At 45.8% G+C, this 23,665-nt stretch overlaps 1 protein-coding gene across 1 annotated transcript in view; it reads right to left on the reverse strand.

The window, feature by feature from the left end:
• The window catches only part of LOC106820850 (zinc finger protein Gfi-1b-like), a 17,135-nt gene extending 5,047 nt beyond the window's left edge, over positions 1-12,088 (reverse strand). The window contains exons 1-4 of the mRNA XM_014825442.1: positions 11,936-12,088; positions 10,026-10,259; positions 4,524-4,900; positions 3,677-3,905 (exon numbers count right to left, since the gene is read on the reverse strand). Coding sequence (XP_014680928.1) covers positions 3,677-3,905; positions 4,524-4,900; positions 10,026-10,259; positions 11,936-12,041 — 946 coding nt within the window. The 5' untranslated portion in view covers positions 12,042-12,088. The remainder of the gene's footprint in view (positions 1-3,676; positions 3,906-4,523; positions 4,901-10,025; positions 10,260-11,935) is intronic.
• Positions 12,089-23,665: the final 11,577 nt, after the last annotated feature.

The raw sequence follows: 23,665 nt of genomic DNA on the forward strand, positions 1-23,665 counted from the left end.
TCCTTCTTTCCTTCCCCCTCTCTCTCTCTCTCTCTCTCTCTCTCTCTCTCTCGCCTGTTCCCTTGGACGAACTATTCGTTTGTTCATTATGTCACGCGCTGCAGTAACACTGGAGAAATCACATCATCGCAATGTAGTTTGTGAAAGGTCAGACAAGGTACTTAAAAACTCTCCCGGGGAAATATAACGAGTTCTAGCCGAGATTGAATGATAGAACTAACATACAGTAGCGCACAAAGACCACAGTCCGTGACAATGGAGACAAACACTAAAGCGCTCATCCCTGCCTTATATTGTGGACGTGGTAGCAGAGATCATAGAAATAATATACTAGTTAGTCTCTATATATATTCTATGGCAGAGATGGATGTCTACATCGACAACCATGGACATATCCTGGCTGCCTGCTACCGTCTACATTTACAATTACATGAAAGAAAATAGATGCCCACATTTTCCCATTTACACTTGAATAGAGCGTTACTGTGCTGCTTCAAATATCTATTTCACTCATCACAGTAAGGAATGAGAGGATTTTTAATAACACATTCTCAAGTGAACGTAAAGAGAACTTATACTCGAAAATTGGCTACAGTTTGCCAATTTTAACTTCTATGTCGATTTAGCGCGTTTATATGGCTAATTCGTGCTCCGCGTTGTTAATATCATGTTTTGTTTCTACTCATGGATTGATACTGATGCTGACTGATGACTGCTATCCCAACGCTGCATCTATGCTGCTGAAAACTGGTGCGATTTATAAATAGCCCTTTCTCCTACGTGCCGCGAATATAACACTAAACGTGATATGGATAAATCAGCGTAAAGAGGATGCCTGTTATTCGAATCTATGCGTGAGTCATATATTATGAGAACTCCCCGCGGAATTGGCAGTTTACCAGACTGTGACGCGGTGGCCAAATGTCACATTATATCGCCATATTGAGCGCCGTTTCGCGACAAACCCTCCTGCGTATACGTATATATACGGCTACTGCTCGCAATAGAGCTTGTGATTTGTGATTGTTGACGCGTTATTTTGCGTTGCGGCCAACGCGCCCGTACTAGCAACTTTAACTTGTCACAGGCCGCCTGTATGCTTCACTATGTGGACAATGACAATGATTTCTGCAGATTTGGTCTTGTCACGCGATGCTGGTTTTCATCGGTACGCACGTGTTCTAGTGAGACGCGTGTCAAAAGCCTGGAGCGGCAATGACACATTCACGCACATTAGGCGTGATTCACCATACCACCCTAGCACACCATTAGTACAGATAGATCACGTCATATGTGTGCTTGTGTGCGTGCGTCTGTGTGCGCGTGCGTGTTCGCGTGCGTGTTCGCGTGCGTGTTTCTAGCAGTGACTTGAATCCGGATAATCTAAACAAGGGGTATCAGCAATAATATCCGATAAAATAGTAAACCACCAGTAGTCCTTGTTATAGAAATATGACTATTGCCTAGATTTATCGTTACAAGTTAATCGTGATACCATATTTATTATTAATTTAATTTATACTAATGCTGTTTATAATATACTATAATAATGATGATTATGCTTTTGATCGATAATTATTTATACTATGATATATATATATATATATATATGTTTTTAGTATTACTAACACTAATATTATATGCACCCTTCGGCGTTTTGTCGCTTTGACGTCAGTGTGTTGTTACTCCTCCGTTTCATCGTTTCACCATATTATGGTTGCGCGTGACCTCACTCCTTCCTCCTATTATACTACCACGGCCCATGTCGCCCTTCTCTCGCTTTCTCTCTCGACATCTCTCTCTCTCTCTCTCTCTCTCTCTGTCTCTCTCTATCTATCTTTCTGCGTGTGCGTGTGCGTGTGCGTGTGGCTGTCTCTGTCTCTTTCTCTCTTGCGTGCACGTCTGCTGTCTGGTTAATCGTCTGTTGACTTCGTGTCACGTATGTACGTACCAGCGTAATGGTTGAGGGAATTGCGCCCTTAACCATCTGCTTTCCGTGGCATTGGCCAATGGTTGCCCGCACGACTTCCATTGTGTGGCGCGTGTCAACTGTTTTGACTCTAAATATGGACTCGCCAGGGCGCGGTAAAGTGGGCACGTACAGACCGGTGTTGGCCCAAGCAACAGGCCGCCCTGATTTGATACTAAATAAATGTATACGTATCAATCACGATCGCGGCGCTCGGCATGCGAGCCTTATTGCCTTCGCCGGTCGCCGTACTAATATCCTGAAATGTTTCGCATTGTGTAGCGCCGACCCGGGGGAATCGCATGCGCGCGCGTGTTTTTCTCCTCTTGTTCGAGCTGTATTGCACCCTCTGGTGCACTGATATTCTGGGGAAGCTCGCATGCGCGCGCGCGCGCTCGCCTACACGTGCTCGCAGACGGCTGCAGACCGGTTGCTATGTGCGCGGAAGCGCGTCTGCCCATATACGCGCGCAGCAGCTCGTCGGGTTCGTATTGTACGTGTAGGGAAAGAGAGTGGGAAGGGAGTAACGTGGAAAAAATATAATATTAGAATGCGAAAAAAACGAGCGAGTGAGTGAGTGAGTGAGTGAGCGTGCGTGCGTGCGCGCGTGCGTGCGTGCGTGCGTGCGTGCGTGCGTGCGTGTGTGTGTGTGTGTGTGTGTGTGTGTGTGTGTGTGTGTGTGTGTGTGTGTGTGTGTGTGTGTGTGTGTGTGTGTGTGTGTGTGTTTACACGAGGGAGAGAAACGACAAAAGAAAGGCAGACATGGATGGCGCAGAGAAGAGAGGGAGAAGGGGAGAGGAAGAAGGAGAGGGAGCGGAGAGAGGTAGAGGGGAGAGTGGAGAGGGGGTAGGAGAAAGGAGGTAAGAGGAGAGGGAGGAGAACAGAACAAGAACGCAGTCGCGCAGTTTACTGCTGTCGTTACGCGGTGGCAAAATATTTCGATTTTCAGATTGCGCGATTTGGTTTCAGCGCTAATAGAATAGGAAAAACGCCGGTCGCGAATTTATCGTCTGTGAGAAACTGACCAGGCGTCTGTGTTTGTACAGCGCGTTCACGCGACCGCCGCTTTTGTGCGCATCGCCCGCCGCCGCCAATTCATGTGCGCCGCCGCGTCGAGAAAGAGAGAGAGAGAGCGTCATATGAATTGTCGGCCATGTTTGCGCAGTTCATCGGAGGTGCAAATCTGCACTCGGCGGTGTGTCAGCCGCCGATGCTCAGTCCAACGGCGGCTCTGCTTGCTATAGCAGCGGCGGTTGCCATGCAGGTAGAGCTGGCGCGCGTTTGAAGTCGAACGGCAGTCAGATGCGACATCAATCGCTCGCCGCCATGTCAACACAATCATCACCGTGCTTCGCGGCGCTCGTCGCGCGACCAGCCTCCGCACGGGCGGGGCCGCGCGATGAGCACCGCGTCACCATGGTGACCGCTCGCGGCGCAGCAGACGATTTGGGGTCGGGGGGGGGGGGTTATGTTGAATGTTTTCGCCACGCATACCTGACGCGATTTAACAAGCGATGCCGAGTACACGCAAATTAAGCTGAATCGAATGGATATCGCGATGGTAATATAGGCCTACTATTGACCACCGCGCGTAACAACCACGCTCATGCACACATGCGTATCTACCAACAGTCCACTACCTATCTACACCGCGCTGGATTCGCGCCTTCGGCACACGAGCAGCAGTTTGCATGTTTGCGAACTTACCGGTGTGAATGTACGTATGCTTCTTCATGTCGGACTTCTGGTGGAATCGCTTGCCGCAGTACTCGCACGGGTACGGCCGCGTGTCCGAGTGGATGAGTAGGTGTGTGGAGAGCGTCGACGAGCGCTTGAACGACTTGCCACATTGCTTGCACGAGAACGTCTTCTCCTGGGAGTGAACGATCCTGTGTTGACTGAGCGACACTGCGTGGCCGAATGTCTTATTGCACACCTGCACGAATAAAACGACATGCGTTAGGAAAACCTCGAAGAATCGAGCAGTTCTTAATGAAGAGCATGAGTAAATAAAATCTACACACTGTACTATGAATGATCGAGTTGATAGATGGGTGATTAAACGAGCAAACGCGTTAACGAATGCAATAAGAAAATGAATAAATGAATGAATGAATGAGCGAGTGAGTGAATGCATGAATGAATGAATGAGTGAATGAATAACTAAATGAATTAACGAACGAATAAATGAATGAATAAATAAATAAATGGTTTCATTTATGTATCTAGACAGTGTGCTTACCGCGCTATAAAATTAGTGTTCAAGTTGTTTGTGTAACGTAGCAGCTCAATCTTTCAAGCGTCACAGCGCCATTAAATAATAGAATATTAGGCAATTGCTTTATATACGCAGTTGAATTAAATCAATTCCGCGTGTAGCGTTAATGATCAACCGTGTGGTTCGTTTAAGCATCGAAACGGTAAACATTCTGCCCCGCTATATTCGTAGATGAATAATTTATGCGACAAGTTTATCTCTACATGGATGCACGCGTTGTGTGTAGGCGTCTGCGCCCTTAAGCTCGTAAAATCGTCATCGTCTCTTCGTACATACATCGCAGGCGAACGGGCGTTTGCCACTGTGTGACCGCCGCACATGCACCTCGAGTCCGTGCGGCGTGCTGAACATCTTCTTGCATTTGACGCAAGAGTAGGTTTCGGGGCCGCCGCTGACGCTGACGCTGACGCTGCCGTTGTCCTTCGTCGCGTCATTCTCCTTCGTGTTCTCCGCCGGCATCTTGTCCGGTTTGAAGTAGGCGTCCAGGTAGGTGGCGTAACCAGCGGGGATGCCACCGCCATACAGATGGGGCTGTTCGATGCTGAGCGTTTTTAGAATGTGTTTGAAGTCGGTTGCTTGATAGTAGCTTCGGTAGATGTCGGTATAGCTCATACGTCCTTGCGATTGCTTCAGCAGTTCGTTCATGTGGTCGCCTGTAATAAGGAGTTCAACCGAATGAGTGGGTTTGTTAAGGAGCGGTTATTGTCACGCGCTATAATGGCGCACTGCCCATGCACTGTTAGACTACTACTACTATACTCACGCGCTATCTACTGACACGCTTTATAAGGTCTATCGTTAAATTACAAAGATTTCAAATTTCGTGGATCACATAATGCCGCGTGTGTTTGACAGTGTAGAAACACACAGGTGACTTGGTTATCTAAAATAATTAAGTTACAGTTTTAAGGTTAAAGTATATTGTTTATAATACCGTAATTACGTATTATATATAATACTCGTGCGTATATAATTTTCGTATGTATAACAGCGAGCGTGCACTACATGTGTGTGTCCGTGTGTGCGTGCGTATGTGGGAGTGTACGTATATATGTTACAATGTTATAATGCGGTATATATTTCGCAGCTATATAACAAATATATATAGGCCTATATAATATTATCTTGATATTATGTTATATATAGCCAAAAGCTATAAATAGATGCGATCGAAAAAAAGATGCGGTGAATAACGATTTTCGTCGCATATGAATGCAAGTTTTACTGCCGCTGACTTTCGATCTGATTTGTTCGAGAACTGTTTTCATAATTAACTCGATAACTTAGCGATGGGATTTGTCGACGTGGACGCCATTGTGTGCGCGCTGCTATAAAAGCAGCCGTCGCCTCTCACTCACTCTCACTGAAAACACTTGTCGTTAGGCTGTCCCCGGACGACACCAAGGTGACGAGGCGCGTAGGCGAGCGCGCCTCTGTGTTCCCGCAATTTGTAATGCATTAGGTGCGACTGGAAATCTGTTGCCGCCGCATGGTCGATGAGCTGTAGGCCTATTCAGACGGCTCGCGTGTCGACATTGTCGGAATGGTGCAAGCTCCACAAAGACCGCGCTGTTGCTCTGCATATATGCATGCAACTGACCGACTGTTAGCATGGGCAGCATTAATCATTGTTGCCTCTCCGAGATTACCACTCCGCGAGAAACCCCCAGAGGACGCACGCAATTTCTCAGTCTGTCGCCGAGGCGTGCGCCTGTTGTTATAGGCGCGCCGCCGCACGATACGGCCGCGCGGCGAGCGAGCGGGGTACGGCGGGGCGCGCGTCTAGGCGAGGTCAAAAAGATGAATCGTGCATAATGCTAGAAACAGATTGAAACGTCACTCGACGGACACGCCGCTATTGTTTGGCGGCAGCGACTGTCGCGCGCGGGCGGCAACATAAGCTGCGGTGATTATTGCGCCAGTAACAGGTTGCCGCTCATTAGGCTATAAAAGACGGCAGCGGGCAATTTGCTCGGCTCGTCTTAACCGCACAATGTGCGCATTACGCACCGGGACTGACTTTAAATGAACAAGCGGGTAAATGGTCCGGTAATGACCCTCTTTGGTGACAAAGGCGCTGCCAGTGACAGAGCGAAAGTGTTGCCGTCAAGGTGAGCGGATCGCGTAGCGGCATTCTCGCCCGCCTATCTGGAAGAGATATCGCTTTGTGATATGATTCACCGAGCGCTTCTTCGCAGGTGGCACGCAAAGGGGCAAATTCCCGGAGAGACACATATACAGATACGTAGATACGGATAGAGAGTGAGAGTTAAGAGGTGCGGAGTTGCCTAAAGTCACCTCGCACTGAGTCCTGATCAATTCAGGCTCCGTGCACCTGCAACGCGCGTGCGGTGCGTGATCGCGACACCTAGGACAGGTGCACAGTAAACAAACAAATGAACAATTCCTGTTTAAATGGCATGCGCCCACACATGCTATGTATAGCCGCGCGCAGCGACCCTTTGTAGTGTCGCATGCCTCTTCACGGTCGGTGTAGGTGAGGTTGAATGAACTGAACAAGGTTACGACCATGTAGGATGAGGCCGAACTGCGAAGATAAGACACCTAAAATGAGACGGGCCTTATGAGAGTGTTTAGTAAAACGAAAATATGTATACTGTTGTATCTGTAAGGCACCGCGGCTGTTTCTTTCCTCCGTTGCGACGTACCCGGATGTGAAAGATCGCTCTGCGCCAATTGATGTGTCGCACCCCTGGCGTTTTTACCGTTAGTCGAGTTGACATTTTATTAACCTTTTTTGCTGATTTGTACTCATATGGGGCCCTAAAACAAATTTAGCTTGATTGCCCAAATGACACCTTTCGGCAACTCTAGTAATTTGCATAAATCTAAAATGGCCACTGGACGCCATCTTCAAAATTGAACTTTTTAACCACTTGACCTAAAATGATGTGTAATGCATCTTTTATAGGGGTTTTTATACGTCGTTAAATAGTGTTTAGTTAGTCAATAAAATAAACAAAGAAAAATTGTCCATTGGCGCAGTAAAGGAGTTGGACACCAACACACCTACATGCCTGTCACGCTGTCTAGCAACCACACCAGCTCACGCCTGGATCGTTTGCCTCCTACGCAGAACGCGGAATGTGGAACGCAATAAATTCAATAAAGGTGTTACATCGACGCGGAATTCAGCAAATCGTCACTCCGCTGACACAATATGCACTGATTCGGCTACAACAGGCGGCTACGTGGTGGGGGATGGCGGTCCTAGATCCAATAATGCGGGCGTGAGTCGTGATCATAGAGAAAGAGGGATAGGGTCGGCGACACGCGACCTATAGTTGGCATGCAATAATGTCCACCAGCACATCGACACCAAACGCCGTGGAATGTTATTGACTGACTAATCCACGCCGAGTGTAAACTTGTCGTCATAATAATAATAATAATTGTATCTGCATATGCTGGTGCCACGATACAGACTGATTTGTAGTTTAAGTGTTCGGTCCTCGGACAGGTTGACGTGTGCTTACGTCACGCGGTGCTCACAAATACGCACGCACACGCGCGCCTGTATTCAGGTGATATTTAAATGTTGTTTCAAATTCCCGCTCAGTTAGGTGATATGTCATCTCGACACGGTTGAGGTAAACAAATTTCATTTTCAGCTGCTACTCTTCTCACGCGGGGTTCCTATCAATACGTCCTATCAATCAATGCATAAAGCACATTGGCGAGCTATTTTGGTCCTATTGCTTCCTCCTTTCCACCACTCCTCTCTCTCTCTCTCTCTCTCTCTCTCTCTCTCTCTCTCTCTCTCTCTGTCTCTCGCTCTCTCTCTTTCTGTATTTTTCTCGATTACTCCTCCCCACTCTAATATCTCTCAGAATGTGTTTCTTTATCTCAGACTCATTCTTTTTTAAACTCGACATGAAACTGTTCGTCGCACCGCGTGGGGACTGAACATACATAATCATTAAATCTAATGTTTCGAACAATTGATCATGCGCGGCTAAGATTTAGTATCTGTCGTCCTCTCCATATTCTCTTTCACGGCGCACTGTACACACACGTAGAAAGTGGACAGCTGCTGATTATTGCTATAATTTTCATTTACCCTAGCGACAGCCGCTCTGAGCTTACGTGATAATAACGCACAAAGGCTCACGCTCGGTATACGCACACGCAACTATGTATACACACGCACGCGCGCGCACGCACGCACGTACAAGCGCGCGCGCACACACACACACACACACACACACACACACACACACACACACACACACACACACACAACCAGAGAGAGGGAGAGAGAGAGAGAGACGCGCACATGTATATATGTACAAACAGACAAGCTCTCGCACCTACACATGCACGCACACACACCCGACATCAGCACTTGGGCATGCACGCATATGAGCAAGTGCAAATGTCACAGATATTTTTATAGTCGGCACTCATGAGCTAAATAATATGTAAAAATAATTCAGTTTAAAAAGACGTTAAAACATCGACTGCTTCTAATAGGTAAACTATGATTCGTCATCGAGTAATATATATATATATATATATATATATATATATATATATATATATATATATATATCGCAGTTCCTGTATTATGTCATACTCGTTCATATCTACACACACGAGCGCTATACGTAATATTGAAGCAGCAGCCAAGTGTCGAACGAGTATTTGCACAAACATAAAAATATCGCGCTATGTTTATAGTCTCTGATTATCTGATTAGTTGCTACGAAGCTGCCACCCAGCAGAACGGGATTTCATTTCCCCGCGATATACGCAACGCGCCCAAAATACATCTCAGACAAGACTTGTGCAATTATTAGTCCCGGCGCTTTCAATATCTGTATATTCCTATTTGTCACCTGGTGCGGCCTTGCCGCTGCATTCGTCAGCTAGAGCGTGGCAATAACCACTTCTATGGCTTTATTATTAATAACACCATGCACGCGGAACCAGCCACACGAACGCAGCACGCCTGGTGCTGTACGGCTGGGTAGCGCATTAAGGACCACATATACATTGGTACAGACGGGAATTTAGATACATTTCATTGCTAACCGACTATCCCTTTATAGCCGACTACCCTCTATAAAAAAAAGAGCTGCGCTTAACACGCTTAACTACACAAGTCCTCACACGAATTAATGTTTCAAGCCGAATGTAGATGATAATCTATAAATGATTAATACAACCGAGGTAGTTAACAAAGTTGCGCATTTGGTGCTTATTGAACGATATGGTGACGGACAGTCCACGCATCACCACATATTTTAATATTTTAAGCTCACTTAAATGCCGTCACGTTACGGCAGTGCGTAATGTCGTCGGTTTGCTCTCACATACAATACATATTCAATATTATGTGTTATAAGAATTTAAGGATATACCAAGGATATGAAATGTACCAATGTGTATAGCAATATTACTGTAGTTGGATCGATATATTTTTTTATAGTAAACCATAACGCGCGAAATAAGACGAAGAATGTATTTGCGGTATATATGACCACTACATATTTAGCTTTACTGCCGCATGCAGGCAACAGTCCTGTTGCATACGCGGCTAGCTTCCTAAACCTCTCGACACCGTCGCGCCTTTCCTCACGGTCCGTCCGCCGCCTTCAAGCATGTGTCAGCAATATACATCGAGTATAGCAGGAGACCGCTATAGGTTTCACCGTGCTGTGTACTTTTTAGTGCCAACGTTATTTTTTGCGCGCGTCGTGTTATAGTATTATATATATATATATATATATATATATATCAAACATAGGTACTTACTCGTCTGATATTGTTGCAGGCTGGTTCCCAGAGCGACGTACGCCTGGTGGTACAGTCCGTGGTCGGACACCCACGGAAATATGGGCGCCGAGCTGCCGGCGACGGCGACAAGATTCTCCTGACACAGCTTCATCGGAAGCATGCCGTCGAACACGGCGCACGGCAGCTGCGACGACGGGAACGTGGCGGCCGCGTACGGCGAGTGCGGAGGTCGGACGGGCATCGGGCCGCCCTCTGAAAGATAGGAGTGGTGTTCTCATGAGAGACGTGTAGGTGTACGCGTGTATGTGTGTGGCGGGGAGGTGTCTCTTTCCTTCTCTCGTTCTCTCTCTCTCTCTCTCTCTCTCTCTCTCTCTCTCTCTCTCTCTCTCTCTCTCTGCTCGCTCTAGCTCACACGCATGCATTTTTTCTCACTCGCACTCCTTCTCCGTCTCTGTCTGTCTCCTCTCTCTCTCTCTCTAATATGCACAAATAAGTGACATCACACAACACACTCTCTCTCTCTCTCTGCCTCTCTCGGTCTCTCCTCTGCTCTCGTCACTTCACGTCGCTCTCTCTTCTCTCTCGTCTCCTTCTCGTCTCTCTCTCTCTCTCTCTTATAGATATATGGTTTATGAATAAATTATAAATAAATGAATAAATACTATTATAATTAAATAACGCATGCACGGCACACACACACCGCAATCACGTTCACTACACGTGTTGTGGTGTGGTGTGATGTGTGTGTGTGTGTGTGTGGTGTGTGTGTGTGTGTGTATGTGTGGTGGTGTGTGTGGTGTGTGTTCTGTGTTGTGGTTGTGCTGTGTGTGAGTGCTGTGTGTCGTGTGGTGTGTGTGTGTGTTGGTACGTGATGTTCGTGTAGTGTGTGCTGGTGTTGTGTGTGTAGTGTGTGTGTGTGTGTGTGCGCGTGTGTGTGTGCCGCGCTCGAGCGCGCTTGTGTGGTGTGTATAGATATATTTTGTTGTCATGCTATGATCAACATACAAATTAGAAAACAAGTACAGTAGTATATTATATAATAATATAATAAATATATAATATATATATATATATATATATATATATAGAGCTAAACCTAAACCATTTAAACTTTACCATTATATTCGTCAGTTAGTGCATATTTTAAGCAGCCGCGTACGGACGCAGATGAGAAGCTACACCCAATATTAACACCGGCTCTACGGAACAGTTCATTTCGGCTGTTCACCTGTCGTCCGGGGCAAGCGCGTGCGTTACAGTTGACAGTTAGGCCCGGTGGCGAGACCTTTAACAGTTACAGACGCCGCACGCGCTGATCTCCCGTGTCGGGCGTCAGTCGCTGCGTGCACCTGTTTCATTCGTTAATGGAGCGTTTCATCCTGCATGCGCGGTGTATACAAGCACGCGCCCGTTACACGCACGGAGCGTCGCCGATGATGCTAGAGAATTTAAAAGGCCGATCGCTCCCCGTAACATCCGCGCGCGCACGCGTGTGCGTGTTTCCAGCGTGACTTTCACTATTAATCACATGTATTTTAACGCCGGTGGACGGAGTTACGTAGTTACGACAGCTCGCGTTTCAGAAATATTGTCTGCTATTATTACGGCACGTGCATGCCCGTTACATTACATAAACGCTACCGAACAGTATGGCGATAGTTGTCAGAACTGATTACGATATCCTATAGGGTCTACCTGCTTTCTATATGAATTGCAGTGACCCGAGAACTATCTCCGACAGTTCACAGTCGTCGAAGATCGACAAAAGACGGTGGTGACGTTTCACGATTACGCGTGTGGCAATATTAGCGTTTAGTAGTAGCTGTAGTATTAGTATTAGTATAGTGGTAGTTGTTTGTGTGCAGTCGTTGTCGAATGCGGAAAGCGGTCGGGCAGGCAAATAAACGCGAAATCATCTCTCGACTTACCTTCTCTGCGATGCTTCGGCGTGACCACGGTGAACGCACTTCCCACCTCGGCGAATTCGTGGTGCGTCGCCGCCTTCTTGCTTTTTACTAGAAACGATCGCGGCATGTCCACAGATTTCGCAAATCAGTCGAATGCGCGCGAAAAAATCTGACGCAGATCCCGACGCAGAATGCTGCAGCCAGATTGCCGCAGCCTCGCTTTATAGATTGCGGCCACCGCGCGCTGATATGCTTATGCTAGTCGCTCATCTCTGGTTGGCTCGCGCCGACAATAACTCCCGTTATCGCGTTTCAAACGCACCCCCCCCTCCTGCCATCGAAGCGCCATCTGTTACAGGTGCATCCCATTGTGGCCATGCGCGCGCGTGGCCACGGCGCTACGCGCTGCGGCCCCGAACAGGTGTAACGGCGCGGGTTTGCATAAGGATGAGCAGGCCCGTTATCCGGGCCCGCCTCGGCAGGTGCTACTCACCGCCCGTCCATTATCAGCCTGCCGGGCGCGTGCCAGATACGCCACGCGACGGTAGCAGCCGAAAATACACCGGTAGGTAAATTGCTCGTTAATGGATGGACGCGAGCGCATCTGTATCTTTACGTGTGTATCTCGCGCAAACAGACGAAGCGTGCGGATATAGCTCGACAGAGACATAGCTAAAGTCCAGTAATAGTTTACGTACGCGTTAGCGACGAGGACATACGGTGACACAAAGCGACAGGTTACAATAGGCGGTGCTCTGTCCGCACTCCGCGAGCCATGTGCAAATAAAGTCGTATGTATACGCGATATCGTCACATCAAAGACCGTCTGATTGCATATTGCGCCGATGCGTTACACGAACCGATGCTAAATATCAAACACGAACGCATTGCGTCCTCACGCACACCCGCGGCCAACATACGTAGACTGGCATACACGCCGGGATTAACTCATCTGCCGTGTGCAACGTACAGCCGTAACCATAACGCGCACGCCGTATGCAAATTTAGGCGAAACAAAGCGCTGCTCACCCCCACAAAACAGTGACAAACGTATACATATAATATAAATCGATCGACGCGCCCTCGGGCGATCACCACTATCACGTCGGAGCGGCCGACGCCAGATTTTCGCCGACCTCTCCTCGCGAACTCGTTATGCGTAATTAAGAAAATTAACGGCTTTCAGAGTTCACTGATTAGCGCAGCTCGGCTGGTTGGCGGAACTACCCACATCCCAGGATAAACGCCCGCGGCGGAGGGACGGTGGTAGCGGCGGGTGGGGGTAGGGGCAGACAGCGCGCATGACTTACATCCCCGCGTGCGGGTTAGTACCCTTCTCCATGTGCGAAATCAAATGTTAAATTAACTCTCCTAGTATAGCTGTACGAATATAAAATTGTATACTACATTTTGTATGTTTCCCAAGTGCATGGATAGTATATGTGATCTTTATAATCATCTGTGTATATGTAAATTATTTTAATGACATATTTATGAATGGACTTGTTAAAATGATTTGTTAAAAAATATTATTGGTCGCGATGGCTATACTTTAAGTACAACTACTGATTTTACGAGATTTTTACTATATGTGATTTTAATCTAATCGGTTATTGAGGATTACATTAAATAGATACGTCTGCATGAGTCGAAGTCATCTTTATGTCATTATTCCATCGACGCAAACAAGAAATGCGTGATCAATTGATCCGTGCATTGGGAGCAAATAACGCAACCGAGTACATAACTCTCACATAAATGTGGAAAGTACTGTTATTGACACAGCACACGCGTGTGACTTTATCGTTGGCAAGCATGCGCTGTGCGCGCGGCGCGTGCCGGTCTCGACAGGCTCGCAGGCGGCCACGTGACTGCGTGATAATGTGGGCGGAGCTTCGGTCGCGTGCCGCCTGCATGATAGGGCGGCGTCGCTCGTGCGCCGGCGGCAGGCGAGAGGCGCGTCCGTCATCAGCGGCATCTATCACACAGTAACGGTTGATGTTCCGCTCCGCTGAACCTATTCACGGAGTTACGGAGGATGCGGCATCGACGCTCGGGCGGGACGCTCGTCGCCGATTGAAAAAAAAAATAGTGAAAAGCTCGGTTTTAATACAACGAACGTTTTCTGCATGCTCGCGTGCGCTGAACGGAGATCGAGGGACTGTCCATGCATGGTCGCCAAGTTTTAGCTAACACCTTATTCGGGAACGATGTACTTCAAGATTTCGGCGAATTGTCGAGTTCGAACGGAGAATACGGCATAGACTAGGCTACATATTTATGCTAACAAACATTCGCATAAGTGGACTGCGAAATCATATCCCCCGCCCCTTGAAGCAACACTCGCAATACATGCCTCTAGCGAGCACTGCACGCGAACACCTAGAAACAAAGATTTTTTGTGCCGAAAAAAATACAAAATAAATAAATTCTTATATATCCTTATATCCGCGCCGTAATCGGAACGTGTGAACGCGGTAACAAACGCATACGATTCATGTCTATTGCGACGCCAGCAGTAGTACTCACAGCGCACGCAGCGATTTACGAAGCTACGCCGCGACACTCGGACACACCTAACGATCCCGATGCGTTACGTATCGCAGGTAGATAATAGCAGCGCATGTTATTCGCGGTACTTTGAATGCTGCGATGTCAGCCCTGCAGATGGTACGCTCGATGACAATGCAAACCAGCGGTTCGTCCCCCACGCGACGGACGATGGAGATTTGAAAATGAAAGCGCGTACGTCGCGCTGTGTATACATAATTATAATAGATTCGAAGCGCGAATATAAAATGCGCAGCGATGCGTATCAACAATACTAGAAACAAAACAAGATAAAAGAGCTATTTGAACAGCGGTCGCTTTGCGATTTTTCAATCCGTACTCGATTATACGTTTGCCGCCAGTGATTAAAAATGTGGAGGGATAACAATACCAATGATAAACAATGCGTAGCAAAGCAATTTTGCACGAAGAGAAGCGAAGAGGAGGCGGCGCGAGCGATAACAGTTCCCAATCGTATAGCTTAAATAAATTATTCGTGCATTTGTATTTTCACAGGCGTGGTAATTTCTATATGCTCTCAGTCGCCATTACGTGTGGATGAAATTTTAATCAGCTTACAATTCCGTTGCGACAGATTGGCGAATAATTAATATTTATACAAGAAATGTCACGCTAATAGTAATATGCTGCATTACTAATTACCAGTATAACTTCTAATATACAAATACTTCACAAACTCGATCGACGTGTTTGTACTTGAAAACGTGAATAACCCCGTGAAATGCCTTCGCCGGTAAGACGGCGATATAGTGTAGTAAATATAACAGCAGCAATTGTTTGGTAAAATATGTTCGCATTGATATGGGCCTGTACGTGTGATTTATGAGAGCTACGACTCTCTTAACCTTGACAACGACAGAAGACCTGTCAGCCGCGTGACGACAACAACGCTGTTGATGGCAGAGGCAGTAGATGCGTCGACAGTGCCGATGATGACGATGGCAACAACAGCGAAAGACTTGTATTCTACGGGACGGCGACGCCGGTGACAGCGCTAGTTCTGCCAGTCCGACTACGACGACGCTGGCGATTGCAGCAGCGCGGTGGAAGACCTGCCAGCGGACAGGCACGGCTATGTCGCTTCGTGACAATGTGCTTATTGCCATGTAATGAACACGGGATAAGCAGGTAAACAAAGCTACACAGTCGCGTGTTGTTTCCACTCGGCTGCGTCCATTCTGGGCGCCCGCCGGAAGCAGCAAGTGTTGCAGATCATGGCTTTTATTCCCCTCTTGTCGCAGATGCAGCGTGTGCAGATGCGAACGGGACGCGTGTCAGAGTACCGTTAGCGCTGTTCATTGACGGCGCACATTATAGGCGTCCAGTGCGCATGCTGGTGATTGTACGGCACGTTCGCGATTATCCTACGCCGCTCTCTCTGCGTTGAGGGAAAAACAGGTGTTAGCTACCACAAAAACCCTCTTCATCAAAGCGCATATAATACTATACGATAGCGGTATACAATGGATAGATATAAGATCGCCTACCGAGTACTTAGTCGTTGTTATCTTTGCCACTTCGTACGACTAATGTAAAATAGTTCAGTTAAAATCGGTCCGTTTTGACCATAGTGTTTAACCAAATGTTTCTTAGATACGCTTTGTTAATCTTTGCTATATTGCAGCGTGTTTAACAGTAGGCCTCAGGTATAAGCTCTCGCATATATTGATTTAACTTACTTAAATTACGTAAAGACTTAAAATCAACTATATAAATGTAATAGTGTATAAAATCTGGTGGCCAGCCAAAGGCTTTTTGCTATTACCACGCAATTGTGGCAGAAAATAGGACCTTTATATAAAAAATAAACACATCAACAACAAAATAAAAAGCATATAACACCATATAAGCAAGTAACTGTTCGCAGAAATTGAGTAAAAATAGATTTTTAATTAAAAATAAAATGTTTTTATCTATTCGCGAACATAGAAATCCAGCGCCTCGCTCGCAGTTGCTAGTGTCTCTCATCAAACAAAGCGATGTACTGTCCGTGATTATACCTTCATTCATTACGGCTCTCCTTCTCATTATATACCCCGGCGTTGTTATTAGCTTATCGTGCTGCGCGTACGCTCAGCTCGTCCCCGCGTGTCCCGGCCATCCCACCAAACAGCTGTCACGGGCGCGTGGGGCATGCCCCATCACCCACTCAATCCCACCCGCACACGCTACCACAGGTGATCATATCCTTTATACCGTGCCCGGTTACGGGCATCTCTTGTCCCGCCGGGGACGAAACCCCAACCAAATCAGGGTACCGCCATGCGTACGTAATCATCGGCGATTTGCGAGGCCTGCACTCGGCAGCAGCAGCAGCAGCAGCAGCAGCAGCAGCAGCATAGCGGTGGATGGATGCGCGGCAGTGGCCACGTAGGGGATGTATTAGCGGGCGGGATGCGGCAGCTGCCGCTGCTGCCGCACGCACGGTGCAGCGCGCGCAGGTGCTCTTCAAGCCGGCGATCCTCAGCGTCCCGCTCCCTGCGGATGCGGCGTTAATTCAACATTAACTCTGATTATATCTCTGTTAGATTTATGTCGTTTGCTGCGCGCATCACAGTGCAGAACGAAGCGGTACTGGAGTGAGGCTGATTGGCGAGAGTTCTCGCTGTATCTCCGCTGAATATTATACGTAAATCTAAATGGATTTAATCACTAAATATATACATGTACATACAGTGTGTACATTTATAACGCGCGAGGAATTGTCCGTAGAATTGCCGTGAGAAACCATTTGTCTATATGATAATGTAGTATGTGATAACATTGAAAATATATACAAATATATGTTTATTGTTAAAATTACATATTACAATTAAACGTAATATAGACAATTACATGTGTACGTGTTTTATGATACATTATTAGCAATGACCATAGTATTCAAAATTTGTATGTTATATATATATATATATATATATATATATATATATATATATATATATAGTACTGCGTGTAGCTAATGATTTGGCAGAGATATAATCACGATCACTCATCCATGCATTGATTATGCACAAATACAGTCCTTTATATCATTGCTGATACATGACTCATCAAGTATGCGCACGCTGAGCAATATAAAACAAATCGTTCCTAATTGGCACCGTCAGGGTACGAACCGGCGCCGTGTGGCTAGCCCATCACGGCTGTCGGAAGTCGTCATCTCTGCTCTGCCGGCCATGGGCCAGTATCGGCCGTACGGCTCAGTCGAACCCCATAATAATCGCGCTGAATACCCGCTGGAATTCAAAATGGCGAAGCGAGACTCGTTAGTATCATAAAGCAGTGACGTCTTGCTTTATTTCGTTCGCATCTTCAGTGCCTGCGCCCATCGAAATGCTGGTGGCAAGATTCCCTGGCCGTAACGATGCCATGTAAACACCTTAGGTTTCTATTCATATCGCGATACACGATCGTATATATATAATTATCCGAGTCTTATGTGACTTTGACTGCAACATATTGTCGCAAGTGACTGTCTGATTTGGTCGAAGGAACTACATCGCAGTACAATAATATGACGTTTATTAGATGCTTAATAATCACGCAGACGTTGAAATTCCATATTAAGCCTTTCATGATGGAAAGAGTTTACTTATTCCACTGCCTGGGTCACCTACACATTTTACAGGGGACATCCTCGAGTTACAGATAACATCCGAGCAACCGTACAAATGAGCGATTGTACATGCATAGTAGCTCTCTCAAGAATTCGACTATTCAGCTCAGCATTGTAAATTAAAAGATAGAGACTGTTAATTATAATTACAAGGAAATAAATCAATAAACGTGTTTTAAAAAACATTGGTCCGCGCGTGATACGCCAGTATACTCAGTAATCGTGTTTTCAATAAATACGCGTGACTTAGTCAGGATAGACTTTCATAATGTTGACTTTTACGCTGCTCATCTCAACACTAATCTGGGAGTAAAGGATAGATCTGTATGTAGCCCTCAGAGATTCCTTCTACTGTTTATTTTTTCATCATAGTTTGCTTATAAATCTTAGTAGGGAAGTGACAATATCATAAAGTATCGAATTATTGTTCGGTTATTGATTACAATACAGACATCCTGCCCTGATATCAGCTTATACCGCTATCCTTGTGGATAAGATTGACCCATACATGTCAGAAAAGCAACCAGGACAGTTATACCTATATACTTTCAACATATGCTACTTTTGAACCGAACATACATAGTAACAATGAGCATATTGGTGGGAGGGAGCGAGACAGAACGAGAAAAAAAAGACAGAGAACGAGCGTGCGTGCGTGCGCACGTGACGAGTGAGCGAGCGAGCGTGCGTGTGTATGTGTGCGTGCGTGCGCGTGTGTATGTGCATGGAGCGAGAGAGAGGGGGAAATACAACGAGACAAGGCCGCACACCTGCCGCCATCAGCAGACTCGCCGTTGTCACGCGGCTGGCGTTTTTCATCGCCCTGCAGCGGTGCGAGCGCCCGTTTGCTTGTCAAGCATCGCTGGCTATATAGTCTTGAATGGCCATCACAATCACGCATGACAATAGTATGTACCGACGCGCACACACACTCCTGCACAGGCGCATCACGCCTAATTCTTTATTATTTAGGATTCGGCGGGAAGACGTGTGCGCGGCATCACAGTGAATCTAATTATGTAAATATGTTAAGAGATTATGTACACAACGAAGTACGGATATTATTGAAAAATAATTTAAACGTACGTGGCTAGCTATATATATATATATATATATGTGTGTGTGTGTGTGTGTGTGTGTGTGTGTGTGTGTGTGTGTGTGTGTGTGTGTGTGTGTGTGTGTGTGTGTGTGTGTGTGTGTGTGTGTGTGTGTGTGTGTGTGCGTGTGTGTATATTATTTATTTATTTATTTAGTTAGTTAGTTATTTATGTGTTTGTTGTGGCGTGTGTTTGTATGGTGGTGTGTGCGGGTGCGTGTATGTGTGTGTGTATCTGTGAATGTATGTGCGCACATTGTGCACAATTATTATCTGATTTTGAAGGCCACGTGGAGGTATTTTACTCGATGCTATGCGCAATGATTCTTTAAGTCCTAAAAGCTCTATGTTGATCAAGCAACTAGGTAATAACTATTTTGTTTTTATGTAAAATAAGGATATAATAATACTAGGAGATTATGATACACCAAACGAGAACAAGGATAATTCGCCTAAAGCCACAGTCTACCTATGATTTATTAATCATAATTCAATGAACTCTCCAAAGTTAGATTCCTAATCACCTTCGTTTCTTATCGCTTACTTTTCAGAGAGATAGACGCAAAGGTACAATGTTTGCTAAAGTTATACTATTCGTAAAACCCGAACGTTACCCCCGACAAATGACTCGGCGAAGTACGTGTTATATACATATATATACATACATATATCACTTACAACACGTATCTCGCCAAGTTTTTTCCGAAAAAAACGTCTTAAGAGATCGAGCGTAATCTTGCCATGACGAGCAGTAACGCTCTCTTATCGCCGACCCTTGACGTTTCGTGTATAGTGGTCGTGAGTACTGACCCCGTCACTTGGTGCTATGTGCTGCAGGGCATTACTACGTGCGGCCAGAAGCGTGCGAGGCGCGTGGGAACGCCGTAGCGATGAACAGGTGACACACGCCAGGTATGGCGCACCGGCTACGGACCAAGAGATAACTGTTTTACTGTAATCCCTATATACGTGCTGTCTATCTAGGTACGCTATGCTCTGTGTACCGTTATATGGAGATAAATATCAAGAGAGCGACTGGCGAGGGATGGGTGGGAGAGAGCGAGAGAGATACAGAGGCGATGAGAGAGTTCGGGAGAAGAAGAGAATGCTAGAGGGAGGGAGAGAGCGGTGGGTGGTGTGATCGAGCGCGCCCCAAGAAAGGTGGGGAGAGGGAGAGATGGGGAGAAAAAGCGAGAATCTGTATGTGTGTGAGCGAGAGAGAGAGAGAGGGAGAAAGAGAGAGCGAATTGACCTCATCGGAGTATGTATGGTTAAATTAGTACCTTCGTAATCCTAGTAACCATGTTAGTAGAGATAAAATTCACCTTTCCCAAAGCCCATATCGCCGTAATTATGTGCACTCATCGCTGTAATGTGCATATTTATTTCCACGTGGGTCAATATATGCAACTTGAATAAATTACTTAAGCAATTTCGGACGTCAGTAAAGATAAAACAATTCTGGAGTGATAGTAACATTACGCCATCGCGCGGAAATCGATTCACCATGTTAAATATACCTCCGCAAGTAGATGCAACAGGGCGCGTGGCTGGCTATTAAGCGTCACTGCCTCTGTCAGAACGCATAGCAATTATTCAAGTATACCAAAACCGCGCTATTCCGACTCGCGCTGTAACGAGTGGTTACTGGAAATACAAAACATAATTAAAGGAATAATAGGTCCATTGATTATGCAATGTTGACGAATGCTAGAGTAACTGGCACCTTGTGTAGTTAAAGGAATAATATGGCCATTGATTATGCAATGTTGACGAATGCTAGAGTAACTGGCACCTTGTGTAGTTAATAAATACATTACCTTATAGCCAAACGCGTATTAGTTTGTCCAATATTACTGCTGGTTACATTACAAACAAGACTTGAAATCGATTGTTGATATGTATCAACGTATCATTTACGTGACGTAAATGTCATCAAGGAGTCAAGCGATGACGTAAACATTTGTGCGGCCCGTATGTTTTGGACGCCAGATGAAACGGAGGTGCCAGCGGTGTAACCACGGCCACGGACTAAACATGGAAATAGAGTACAACACACGTACTAATCACGGACGCACGTGGACAGCCCTGACAAAAAGTTCCTTATCACGAGCGTCCGTGTTTACGAAATCACTGATGATAGCATTGCGTACGGCCGAGCATGCGTGCGAAAATGTCCGGTGCACTATAAATCTGTATCACACCCGCTTCGCCGGCAGAGGTTTGAAACTGTAAACAACTGATTTTTGGACTGCGGATTTCAATTAGACATTGCTTAGTAACCAGCAGTGATATTGGACAAACTAATACGCGTTTGGCTGTAAAGTAATGTACTTATTAACTACACAAGGTGCCAGTTACTCTAGCATTCGTCAAGATTGCATAATTAATGGACCTGTTATTCCTTTAAGACTGGATTGGGTTAATTTAAACATAATAGCCGTTGATAGTAAGCAGTTATATCATACGAGTACTTGAAGGAGATATCAGGCAAGATACGGCTTGGTAGAAGGCTCCAGTCTCCCGCCACCGAAGAGAACCAGTACGTCGGATGTCGCCAGGAATTCTAATTTTCTCGTCTTTCTTTCGTTTTGTGTTTTCGGTTATTTCTGCGTAAATGATTATGAAAGTGTGTGATTGCGTGGAAATGAATATATAACGATAATTTAAAGTGACATGTATTGAACTATTGATGTTCTTGAATTGGAGGCAACGATGTCTGTGCTATTATCAGACCGTTAAATATATTTTTGTGTGCGCGTAATATCAGTTTAAAGTTAATGCGCTTAAAACATTTCATCGCGTACATGAAATCAGTTTTGTTCATTATTTATGGTATCCGATTCATGGAAGTTACTAGGTTTGTCAAGTCCATATCTGTGCAGCTGAAGCTGAGCGAAAGTGTCTCGATTAAGAAGTTTATATGAGTATTATCAAGCGCGTTATATAATGAAGCACATGACTACACAGGCATTTAAATGTGGCTATGGGAAATGTGTAGGTATGTGCATACGTCACAGCTTAAAAATGCGCCAGCTTAAGAGTAATTGCCGCGACATTAGAATGTTCAGCGTTAAATATGTGTAATTTCTTATTAATATCGCAAACTTTGTTGTTGCTTTTTTGTCTGTTGTGAAAATTGGGGGGCGATAAATGTAACATATTATGTTCGCTTGTTGCGCGGTTACTGGAAATACGAAAGGTAGATTGAGTTAGATTAGTTTAGGACAATGGCTTTTGGTAGTAAGCGATTAGTGTGTTGCTGGGAGACCTAATTTATTTAGTAATAACAATAAGCGAGTGATGGTGTGTGCAAGTTTTGGTGGATCGTTTGCATTGACGCGGGAATCAATCATTAGGCAGATTTGAATTTCGGCGCGCTATGTGCCAAGAGCAGAAGGCAACCATATGTGTAGATGTGATTATTTGAACAGGGGAGTCGAAATTAAAGTTTTATTCTGTCTGGGAGTCGTGACAGCCGCGCACGGGGAGTTAGTTGTGCATGCGTCCGTGCCTGCGCGTGTAGGTCGCCTTCGTGTTTGTCTTATATTAAATTAACATTCATATATCTCCGGCGTTGGAATTTCTGGACAGCAGATATTTACACTTCTGTCATCTGTCGTCAAGCTTACAGCGCGTCTAGTGCGAAACGAAGATACAAAAGAAAATAATGGGAAATAATGGCAGTGAGCAAATAAAGCGCGTCTGCATGCGTCCCGTTACCATTGTTGAATACTGATTGAATAGAGATGTTTATAAACACCGTCAAACGGGTTCACGTGAATTCAACACAGTTGCCATGTGTGCTCTCTTTTGTTTCTGCCACAGAAAACGAGGTACTATTCGTAGGGCGCTTGCGATGTGTATTTCTGTGTTCATACGTGGGAATATACATACATGCTCACACAGGTACACGGGCTCGCGCAAACACGGGGCACAATGTCCGCTGTGGTCACAAGGCAGCATCAGCCGCGAACAAACCACATCCTGTTACCTCATAGGTGTACGTACCTACACACATCCGCAGTCCGACATATACATTCACGCCATCTCATTTACAATGTTTTTTCACGATAAACGCTATATTATTAATAATACAATGAGACCAATGGATGTGAGTAATGGCACTACTGTGGGTCAGGTATCTCGCCAATTATCGGCTCCATGTTTACAGGACACCAGGATCAGCTAGCATCCGCAGTTTAGCTGTCATAACATAAGACATGGTGACATTTAACCACGCACACACCCGCACACGCGCAATCGCGCACACAGAGAGACATACACACACATACATATATACACACTCACACGCACATACACAGACAAACACGCACGCACGCACACACGTACGTAGATGAATAAGTAAATGAATAAATAAATAACTCTCTCTCTCTCTTTCACTCTCTCTCTCTCTCTCTCTCTCTCTCTCTCTCTCTCTCTCTCTCTCTCTCTCTCTCTCTCTCTC

This window comes from Priapulus caudatus, unplaced genomic scaffold, assembly GCF_000485595.1.
Source record: "Priapulus caudatus unplaced genomic scaffold, Priapulus_caudatus-5.0.1 Scaffold49, whole genome shotgun sequence".
Lineage (NCBI taxonomy): Eukaryota > Metazoa > Priapulida > Priapulimorpha > Priapulimorphida > Priapulidae > Priapulus > Priapulus caudatus.